This window comes from Somniosus microcephalus, chromosome 13 (genome assembly GCF_052327205.1).
Source record: "Somniosus microcephalus isolate GS21.2 chromosome 13, FLI_Smic_1.0, whole genome shotgun sequence".
NCBI classification, from domain to species: Eukaryota; Metazoa; Chordata; class Chondrichthyes; order Squaliformes; family Somniosidae; genus Somniosus; species Somniosus microcephalus.
In genome coordinates, this window is record NC_140999.1 from 56,235,024 (window position 1) to 56,246,679 (window position 11,656).

At 47.2% G+C, this 11,656-nt stretch overlaps 1 protein-coding gene across 1 annotated transcript in view; it reads right to left on the reverse strand.

Annotated features, from left to right (window-relative positions):
• Positions 1-341: 341 nt before the first annotated feature.
• Positions 342-11,656, reverse strand: part of LOC147108332 (cysteine dioxygenase type 1-like) — a 59,295-nt gene continuing 47,980 nt past the window's right edge. The window contains exons 4-5 of the mRNA XM_086004926.1: positions 9,877-10,046; positions 342-2,137 (exon numbers count right to left, since the gene is read on the reverse strand). Of these exons, the coding sequence (XP_085861052.1) occupies positions 2,108-2,137; positions 9,877-10,046 (200 nt within the window). The 3' untranslated portion in view covers positions 342-2,107. The remainder of the gene's footprint in view (positions 2,138-9,876; positions 10,047-11,656) is intronic.

The window sequence follows — 11,656 nt, forward strand, 5'->3', positions numbered from 1 at the left end:
CAGGGTTCTCCCTTGCTATGCAATAAACCTTGTTGGAAAGTTGTCTGATGTGGCATCAGGTGAAGACAGGATATTGGTTGTGATGCCCAAGAGTTCAAATAGCCTATGAAAATTAGTAAAACCTTCTCTGGAATTAAGGTGACAATCGATCATTAAGCTTTAGAGCAAGCAACATCATAGAATCTTATAGCAAAGAATGAGGGCATTTGGCCCATCGTGCCTGTGCCGGCTCTTTGAAACAGCTATCCAATTAGTCCCACTACCCAGCTCTTTCCCCATAGCTCACTTGTGGTAGTGTGTTGTAGAGTCATAGATCACATAACAAAAACACTTACAAGGTCTGACAAACGAGGTATAAACTTTATTGTTCACTTTTAGTAAAAATCTCGTTCTGATGAGAATCATGATGAACTTTGTAAAGTTTTACGATGGGACGTCAGATCACCTCATCAGTCTAGAAATTACTGTTCATGATATTAATGGATAAATGCTTGACATGTTGGTACAACACCCCTTTTCTACTGTTTTAGCTGAGGTGTTAGCCTGTTTACTTTAAATAGGTCAGCTCTGCTGAAATAGCACACAGGGAAATAAAATATCAGTGTGACTGATTCCTTACAATCATTCAGATGGGCGTTGATGGAATTTTGGAAAACGAGGTGATCAGTGTTTGGAAGGTAAGGCTAAATTATTCCAGAAAATAATTAGTAGGTTTGGGACCCTCCTGGGCTAGCCATCCCCATGAGGGGTTGGAGAGGAATGTTTAACAGAGTACTCCTGCATTGGCTATAGGTCTCTGTTTCTTTGCCTCTCTTAGGAATTGGGAGGAAGGGATGTTGAAATCTGATGATGGATGGTGGCAAGATGCAAGAGCCTGATGGCCTTTTCTCATCCTGGATGCATAAACCTAAAAAGTGTTCATCCATTAATATCTCAAAACATAATTTCGAGCCTATAGTCTGGAATAAGACAACAATTGTTACTGTACTGTGTTCCCCTGGATGATGCAGTGGTGGGTCCCAGAATGATGCATGGTATACAATCAACAACAACAACAACTTGTAATTATATAGTGCCTTTAACGTAGTAAAACTTCCCAAGGCACTTCACAGGAGCGTTATCAAACAAAATTTGAGCCACATAAGGATAAAGCTTGGTCAAAGAGGTAGGTTTTAAGGAGCGTCTTAATGGAGGAAAGAGGCGGAGAGGTTTAGGGGGGGAATTCCAGAGCTTAAGGCCTTGGCAGCTGAAGCCTCGGCTGCCAATGGTGGAGCAATTAAAATCAGGGATGCTCTAGAGGCCAGAATTGGAGGAGCGCAGATATCTCAGAGGGTTATAGGGCTGGAGGAGATAACAGTATTAGGGAGGGGCGAGGCCATAGAGGGATCTGAAAACAAGGATGAGAATTTTAAAATCAAGGTGTTGCTAAACTGGGATCCAATGTAGGTCAGCGAGCACATGGATGAACAGGACTTGATGCGAGTTAGGACATGGGCAGCAGAGTTTTGGATGACCTCAAGTTTATGGAGGATGAAAGATGGGAGGCTGGTCAGAAGTGCATTGGAAGAGTCAAGTCTAGAGATAACAAAGGCATGGATGAGGTTTTCAGCAACAGATGAGCTGAGGTAGGGGTGGAGTTGGGCGATGTTTCATAGGTGGAAATAGGCGGTCTTAGTGATGGCGCTAAATGGGCAGCATCTTGTCTGCCTGGCTGCCTGCACCTAGCAAACAGCACAGAGAACACATCCAAATTAAACTTCCAATCCTTTAGCTTCCTGCTGGGGGGTAAAGTTCCAGAACCCATTGATGAGCACAGAACAGCGGAAGGAGAAATAACCCATGTGAAAGGCAAAGATATGAGGCAGAGAAAGTTGTTAGGTCAAAGTCAAAATACAAGAACCATTTTGAAACTTCTTTTTGTGCTTAAAAATCATGCAAAATAGAATCTAGTGGCCAGATGTTCATTTAAAGAAAAGAAATCCTCACTGGGTAGACAATTCACCAAACATAAATGTTCTTCAGATTCAGACTCTATCTACCGACATCTTGGTCACGACAGTGGGAGTAGGTATCGTGTTTCCCAGCTTCCCTTGGTCCATTATCTGGTTCAGTTGTTTTCTTTCGAAACTGAGGTTTCCTTTGAGCGATAGAAACATTCTGTCACTGCTATTTTCAAGCACACTTTTCACCCTACAGCAATGCTTTTGTTCTGCCTCCCTGGTTACAGTACAGCTGAGCTGTACTCACTGTGTCATTGCACTCCTCAGCTACACTGCAACCCTTCAGCTAAGCTACAGCACATGAACCCCTTAGAGGTGTGCTATATGTAGTGTATGTACCTTTAAGAGAGAACTACTTTTACAGCTCCTGTATACTGTAGTACCGGCAGTGACCACACCTGTATATAAGCCCTGAGCAGGCATCTGTACTGTTAGTTTTTAGACTACTCTCATCCAGTAAACACCTGTTGATTGTTGATCTGCAGTCTCCATCTTTTTATTGAAGAACACCATACCTTAAGATTCACGGATTTAATAGTGGCGACGAGGTCGATTCGAACCTACCTGCAACTCTGCATTTCCTCCCAAGGATTCGCTCCTGGAGGACAGTGGAAGAAAGTCGAGGCCAGAAGCACGGGCGTCGACCAAGAGCAACCGCCCAGTCATCCGGCAGAGAGTGAGCATCGCAGGGGAGGCTGTTGAGAGCTGGGCTTGGTTCTCCAGCCACGACGATCCAGCAACAGGCTGGCAACAGGTACAGCGCAGACCCTTCCGGAGAGCAGCGGCTGGAGCCGACCGATGGCACAGAAAAGGCCGAGCAGCGTCGACGGGGTAAGAGAGAGGGTAAAGCACACAGGACGCAGCCGGGGGTTGAAGACCGAGCGGCGTCGACGGAAAACAAAAAGAGAGCGAGGGTAAAGCACAGCCGGGGTTCAGGACCGAGCAGCGGCAATGAGAGAGACGCACAGGAAAACGCGCAGAGCGCAGCCAGGGCTCTAGGGCTGAGCAGCGTCCGCGGGGGAAGAAAGGAAGCGCGGGAGACACCATTTGAGCCATGGAAAAGAAGGGAGAGCGTGGGAGACGCCAATTTTGAAGCCGCAGAGAAGAAGGGAGAGGGCGGGAGATGCCATTTTTGAAGCCGCAGCGGAGAAGAAGGGCGAGCGCGGGAAGAAAGGGAAGCGCGGGAGACGCCATTTTAGCCAGTCTAACCACACCCAGGGATGCCGAAGAGTGGCAGTGTCACAGCGTTCGACAATTAAGTCGAAGATTGGGCGACATATGTGGAACACATTGAGGTGTACTGCAAGGCGAATGAAGTGCCAGATGCCAGGAAAGCATTGGTTTTGTTGAATTCCATGGGTGCAAAAACGTATGGCTTACTGCGAAACCTAATAACCCCAGAGAAGCCAGTGGATAAGGATTTCGAAAACATAGTGAAAATCCTACAGGACCACTTAAACCCCACACCGCTGCTGATAGCAGAAAGATTTAAGTTTCACAAAAGGAACCAGCATAAAGACAAAAGTAATGCTGAGTATTTAACGGAACTGCGCAAGCTATCGAAACACTGCCAGTTTGGAATGGGACTAGCAGATACGTTAAGGGACAAGTTTGTGTGTGGGCTTCAAAGTGAAGGAACTCAGAAACAGCTTCTATCAGAAAAGGATCTTATGCTGGACAAGGCTTTCAGCATGGCAGTATCACATGAAGCAGCCGCACGGGACGCTGCAGAGATACAACGGAGACCGCAAGAATATGACACCAATGAAATGTCATATGGAGCAGGGAAGTGTTATCGCTGCGGCAGAACAACACACGACCAGAAGGATTGTTGGTTCAAGGACCAAGTGTGCAGACAGTGTGGAAAAGCAGGACACATAGCAAGAGTCTGCAGGTCGGGGAAGAAAACCAGCAGCAAGAAATCTCCACAGGAGAAGTACAAAAAGGTACATAAGGTGACGGAGAGTAGTTCAGACGAACAGAAAAGTGATACAGACTCCGGAAGCAAGGAGCTGGGTTGTCTGAAACTACATAATGTAATCAAAATGGAGGATCACCAGACTATCTGGGTCACGCTCAAGATAGACGGAGTCCAAGTGAAAATGGAATTGGACACAGGATCAGCCCTAACAGTCATAAACCGAAGGGACTACAAGCGGCTATTCTCACATATACCCTTGAGAGCTACAGAGATTGTCTTGAAGACGTACACGGGGCAAAAAGTCTACCCCAAAGGAAAAATAAGGGTGAACGTGATATACAACAGCCAGGAAATACCAAAAATGGACCTATATGTATTGCCAGATGGAGGACCACCACTACTAGGACGTGAATGGATCTGGAAGATACAATTAGATTGGCATTCCATACAGGCACTGACGGTAGAGGCCAAAAAGGATGACGATGTCACACCTGGGCGACTGTCAAAAATGCTAACTGACGCACAAGAAGTGTTCCAGGAGGGACTCGGAACACTAAAAGGCATAACAGCGACGATTAAAATAGAGGAAAATGCAAGCCCAAAGTTTTTTAAGGCCAGACCGGTGCCTTATGCGATCCGCCCAGCCGTCGAAGCAGAGCTGGAAGGTTTGTAACGTTCAGGAGTACTGTCCAAAGTGGATTGGAGTGAGTGGGCTACACCCATCGTTCCTGTAATGAAGAGGTCGTTGAGTAATACGCCTGGGGAACCAAAGAAGGTTCGCATCTGTGGGGACTTTAAGGTGACAGTGAACCCAGTCCTTCACACGGTACAATATCCGCTTCCGCGGATTGAAGATATTTTTGCCTCACTATCTGGAGGAAAACGCTTCACTAAGATTGATCTGGCCCAGGCGTACCTGCAAATGGAGGTAGAAGAAGCCTCGAAACAATACCTCACGATCAACACTCACAAAGGTCTCTACCAATACAATCGGCTGGTGTTCGGGGTAGCATCGGCTCCGGCTATTTGGCAAAGGGCAATGGATCAAGTCCTGCAAGGGATTCCAGGGACCCAGTGTTATTTGGACGACATCCTGGTCACGGGTGAAAATGACAGTGATCACCTCGCCAACCTGGAGCAGGTGCTCACTAGATTGAAGGGATATGGGCTACGAGCTAATCGCCACAAATGCGAGTTTTTCCAGAAGCAGATCTCGTATTGTGGTCACGTTATTGATGAAGAGGGGTTACATAAGTCCCCTGAAAAGATTGAGGCAGTAGTCAAGGCTCCAGCACCGGAAAATGTGTCACAACTGAGGTCGTTCCTCGGGCTGGTGAACTACTACCATAAGTTCTTACCAAATTTGTCTACAGTATTACACCCACTGAACACCCTACTGCAGACGGGGGTACCATGGAAGTGGAATGACGAATGTAAACGAGCTTTCCAGAAGTGCAAAGAATTGATCACATCAAAAGAGGTGTTGGCCCATTTCAACCCAGCACTACCAATTCGGTTGGCGTGTGATGCATCACCCTATGGTATTGGAGCGGTGCTGTCGCACAAATTCCCAGACGGGTTGGAGAGGCCAGTAGCCTTTGCGTCTCGGTCACTCACCTCAGCCGAGCGCAACTATGCCCAGAGTGACAGGGAGGCCCTCAGCCTAGTATGGGGAGTAAAAAAGTTCAACCACTATCTGCACGGGCAGAAGTTCACCTTGCTGACTGACCACCAACCACTTGTCTCCATCTTTAATCCAAAGAAGGGCGTTCCGGTGATGACTGCGCAACGGCTACAAAGATGGTCCCTTTTTCTAGGGGCGAACCAATATGAAATAGAGTATAAGGGCACGAAACAGCATGGAAACGCTGATGGGCTATCACGCCTGCCACTGCCTACTGTGGAGGAAGCACCAGCAGTGGACCCTGTCGAAATATTTTATTCGTCGATAATTGAACGCTTGCCAGTAACTAACGCGGATATAGAGAAGGAGACCCGAAATGATCCGACACTGTCTCGGGTATATGATTTGACGGTGAAGGGATGGCCAACACATGGCGACTCACTGTTGCCAGCATTCTCATCCAGAAGAGAACAGCTGTCAGTATGCCAGGGGACAGTGATGTGTGGATCCCGAGTGGTAATTCCACCCAAGTTAAGGGAGAGAGTGCTCAATGAGCTTCACGAAGGCCATCTGGGAGGGGTGAAAATGAAAAGCCTTGCTAGGGCTTATGTGTGGTGGCCGGGAATCGATCAACAAATCGAGGACCTAACCAAGAGCTGCTCGGGATGCCAGAAGGTCCAAAATGCACCACCACATGCCCCTCTACACCCATGGGAGTGGCCCTCCTCTCCATGGCAACAGGAGCATATTGATTTTGCTGGTCCATTCATGGACTCAATGTTCTTAATAGCAGTGGATGCGCACTCAAAATGGCCTGAGGTGATCAAAATGTCCTCCACCACTACGGAGAAAACGATTGCAGTCCTACAGACCATATTTGCCAGGAACGGCTTGCCAGAGCAGATTTGCTCTGATAACGGACCACAGTTTGTGTCCGAAGAGTTTCGGAAATTTATGAGAAGGAATGGGGTAAGGCATTACACATCCGCCCCGTATCATCCAGCCACAAAAGGATTGGCTGAGAGGTTCGTACAAACCTTTAAAAAGGTGATAAAGGCCATGTGCGATGATGAAATTCCACTGCAGCATAAGGTGGACAATTTCCTGTTAGCCTACAGAAATGCGACACATGCAGTTACCAACCAGACCCCGGCCATGATGTTCTTTAACCGAAGGTTGAGATCTCGTCTGGATTTGCTCAGACCAAATGTGCGAAGAAATGTTGAGAATAAGCAATTCCAGCACATCAATGAGAAGCCGACAAGGCGCTTCAATGTAGGACAATCAGTCTTGGCCCGCGACTACCGAACAGAGAAATGGCAACCCGGAACGATATGCACACGGCAGGGGCCACTAATGTACTCAGTGGATGTCGGGGAGAACATTGTGAGACGCCATGTCGACCAGATCCTAGCGTCACAGGAACGAGTCAACCCCATGTCTAGCGTACCTGGTGATGAACCCGACATACCCCAGAAACAGTAGCATCGGAAACTGATGAACTAACCGACGACAGGGGGCCAGAATCGCCTCCGCACCAAGAACAAGACACTCAGGAAAGGCGCTATCCAGAAAGGATCAGGAAGCCGCCCCAAAGACTGAATCTATAAATGGACTATTTCAGTTACTGTGCATGTTAAAAGTGTTAACTGTTATTTGAATGTTATGGTACCGTTAATCTAAAAGGGGAGGAATTGTAGTGTATGTACCTTTAAGAGAGAACTACTTTTACAGCTCCTGTATACTGTAGTACCGGCAGTGACCACACCTGTATATAAGCCCTGAGCAGGCATCTGTACTGTTAGTTTTTAGACTACCCTCATCCAGTAAACACCTGTTGATTGTTGATCTGCAGTCTCCGTCTATTTATTGAAGAACACCATACCTTAAGATTCACGGATTTAATACTATACACATTAAATGCCACATGTGACTGTATCCCTCCCTTCCACTAGAGGTATGCTACACCAGCAATAACCCATGTGGTTATATCCCTCCCCAGAGGTATGCTACACTCTAACAATGACCCATATGGTCATAGTTCTACCACAATCCACTCCAGTATCATGTGGCATATACCTCCCGCATTGGTGTGTGCTATACCCAAGCAAGTCTCCCTCCTGATAGATAGTGCTTCATGTGGCCATATCCATGCCCCTTGCTGTTGTGCCACACCCAAGCAATGCTGCACGTGGTCATGTCCCTCCTGGTTCCATTACAGACCAGCTTTACTCAGTATGGCACCCACTAACTACACTGAAGCCAAGTGGTTGCATCCACCACCAACTGTGCTACACTGCATGCTCCAGCTGCCAAAGGTCAGCTGCACCAAAGCAGTTCTCCTTGTGACCATGCCCATCCTGGCCCTGCAACAGCCTGGCACTTATTATGTGCCTGTTTGCAGGAACAAGAAGCTCAGGTTCCATGATAATGAAGCATAGGTTCTAGTTCTCTGTATTTAAATAAAATGTGATTGACTGATAGCATTTTCAAAAATCTCGATAACATAGTGAGAGCCTGCACCTTCATAATGAATCCTAACAACTAACAGTTCAGACGTGGCTGGCTGTGTATCCAGGCAGGAGAAACAGCAATGCATTGAATTCATAAATGGCTGACCGAGGGCCAGTGCACAGTGTATGGAGTATGACTGCACTGGCATGGGGAGTAACAATGCATTGTGGCATAAAACACCAATGCACAGTGTTGTGAAGCACCAATGCACTATGGCATAGGGGGCTAAAAATTGAGTAGCGCCCCAATTGGGGCGCTAACTTCGCTGGGGCGCTAAAAGTAGCGCCCTGGAAAAGTTAGCGTCCCGCAACGTAAATTGAGTGGTTGCGCCCCAAGAGGGAAGCGGGGTGCTACTGGAAGCGCCCCGCATCCCTCTTGGGGCGCTGTGAGTTAATATTGTGGCGTTATGTGCCGCGTCGCGCCGCGGTATTGCAGGCCTTCCTCCCCTTCTTAAAGGAGAGGGGCCTTGTGCAGCGTGACCTGGGGCCCAGCTGGGCCCCCAGGGATCAGGAGTGCAGGCAAAAGAGCCCGTCACTCAAGAGAAGTGCCGGGCTCACGGAGCGCAGCCAACACTCCGCGGGGGGGGGCATTTCAGGCGGTCTGGGACGGAAGCGCAGGCAGGTGCTGGCAGGCGGCCAGCAACAAAAATGGCCACCCCGCACCTCGCCTTTAAATTGCGCCGCCCTGGCTGCAGGTACGCCCCCCTGACCCCGTCGGACATAGTGTCCGGCGGTAAGTCAGGGGGCGCTCCCGAAGATCGTGGCCGGGGCGTTAGCGGGGTGCTGCGCATGCCAATGACGTCATCGCCAGCGGCGCAGCGCCGTAGGGCGCTACCGGTTAGCGCCACCACTAACCTCCCACTGAATTTTGCGGGAGGCGTGGGCAGTGCCGCGCCCGGGCACTAGTTGCGTTGCGTCCCGTTAGCGCCCTCTTAAGGCGCTAACGGGAGGCGCAACCAACTGAATTTTTCCCCCAGAGTGTCTCCAGGAGGTGTCTTTTTAGTCACGATTCCCACTTACATAGTTCCTACCTTTTGTTGTGCCCTGCAGGGAGCTACTGAACAAAGGTCTGGCAGTTCCCCGCAGAGGCTCAGAGAAGGGAATAAAAGAGTCAGAAGGAGGTCATATGACAGACAGCTCTGGATGTCATCCAGTTTCAGAAAGCATTACACAAGATTCTGATTGACAGCTAGGTTATTTTTTTGTAAAACTTATGCTTCAATTACCTTCCCTCCTCTCCTAAATACACAGACTCTTGCAGGAGTATGGTTAACGGGCACGGGCCTCCTTCTGATGGTTTGCCCAAGTGGGTTAAACTGTGAACGTCAATGGACTATGAAAGCTTGGAGGACATCTCAGCTCTGCCTTATCCTGCCCTCACCCGTCAACCCTGCACCTTGCATTCTCTACTAAGAGCCATTGGATAATGATTGGGAGTGGGAACCATGGTCAGTTTTTCCTCTCCCTTGCTTGAGAACAATTGTAGGACCTATATCACTGCCCTGGCTGAGATCAGCTAACAGCACAATCTAGGGAGTGAACTTGGGCACCTTTTTACCCTGCCCACCTCAGTATCACACTGGGTAATGTATTTAACCACTGAGCCACCAGGGAGGTACTGACATGCTGGTTATTCAGTTTATACCACAATTCTAAACAATCTATGACAGAAGGAAACCACTGCTGCAACCATCATGTTACAATATTGGGCATCTATTGCCCAAGTGTAAGGGTGCAGAGAACTCAAGCACCATAAACCCCAGCTATTGTGGCCTTATTTGTAGGTGCTTTATCCAGATGCCTTTCTTCAACACTTACTAAAGGAGTTCTTTCACCAAATCTGCTCCAGAAAGTCATTTTGACCTGGTTCTTGTGGCCTGTTCTTTCATCAAAAGAATGACAGCTGTCATATGGCGGACTGTACAGGTGAAGGCTGATTGCAGACTCTGTGTGACTCACGTTTTCCACCCGGTGCAGACCAATGGTATCTGTGATTTGGGGGATGGAGCACGCATCAGTTAGTTCATTGGAGTAACTGTTTAAACTTTCTAATTTTTTCTCTCCTCTCTGCACTGGGATATGGGCATCGACTGCCCTTTGGCACCTCATACACTGATCATGAGTGACAGCTGATTGTTCAATTGCAAGGAACATCAAGGCCGAATGTAATATCATCATCACCCGATGCCCATGCACTTGCCAGCAGGGGTTATTAGTTAGTGATCGGATGTGATTTTTCCTCTCCCAAGCCCATGGGCACTGAAGCCAGTTGGAGCTACCGTGGCTTAGTCACAAAACTCAGCACTGACTGGCGTTTGATTCGGATACCTTCTTGGTCTCTGAAGTATTTCCCTGTTTCTTTATATAAAAGTTGAACTGTGCATCCAGGCCAACATTTCTCATTCAGCTAATACTACCAAAAACATCTGGTCATTCATTCATCCATTTGCTATTTATGGGACCTGGCTGTGTGCCCCTTGGATGTCTTGTCTTCCCACATGATGACAGTAATTGCAGTTCAAAAATAATCCATTGGTTGTAAAGCACTTTGGGATGTGCTAAGGTCATGAGGAAGCTGTATATAAATACGTTATTTGCTTTAAACGCAAAGTGGTTGCAGTTACCACCCTGTCTGCAATGGCTATGAAGTTCTGTAGCTCAGATGGTGCCTTTGAACATCTGCCATTGAATAACTTTGTATCTAATTAACATCCATTGTCCACCATAAAAAGACCAAGCTATTGAAATCCCTCTATTCCCTTCCTTCGAGACATTACCCATTTTAACACATCTGTTAAAATAGCAGAGAAAGGAATGTTTTATGGTTTTCATATCTGATATTTGCAAAGCACAGTTTCAAGGTATAAAACAATTGGATGAAGGGTCCCAGACCTGAAACGTTAACTCTGTTTCTCTCTCTACTGATGCTGCCTGGCCTGCTGAGTATTTCCAGCATTTTCTGTTGTTATTTCAGATTTCCAGCATCCGCAGTATTTTGCTATTGTATAAAACAATCGTGTTCCTCCCCACTTAAAACAAACTCAACAATTTGCTGGACTTTGAGAGGAAGAATGCGGGAATGGGAGTAGAACTGGCAGGGTTTGTGGGAGCTGGGAGAGGAGAATGAATGAAACTAGGCAGGATATTGCTGAAAAAATAAATTAAGTTTACCTGAAATTGATGGAAAAGCAGACAAATCCCTCAAAATCTTCACAAAGGTCAGTCCTGAAGTTGGAGGGCCACTATCCCTATTACAGCACCTAACTAGTTCTTTATATTTTGCTTCCAGGTATTGATCATTCTTTGTGGAGAAGTGTTTCCTGTCATTCAGCCCTAAACTTTCCTTTTACAACTTATGTATAAATATCACTACAGACTTTAAGGAAATAGCTTGTACTTGCAAGTCGCCTTTAGAGCCAAAAAATGCAAAGTTTGCAATAGAATTGCAGGTGTTGTTAACACTGAGATTAGTCAAACATGAGGATCCTTCATATAATTACTTCCAATTAATTTAATTAATGTAAACTCACCTCTAGCCTCCAAACTCATGCTACAAACCTTCTTGTATCTATTTTGTCAATAGTACTACTGTCATTCC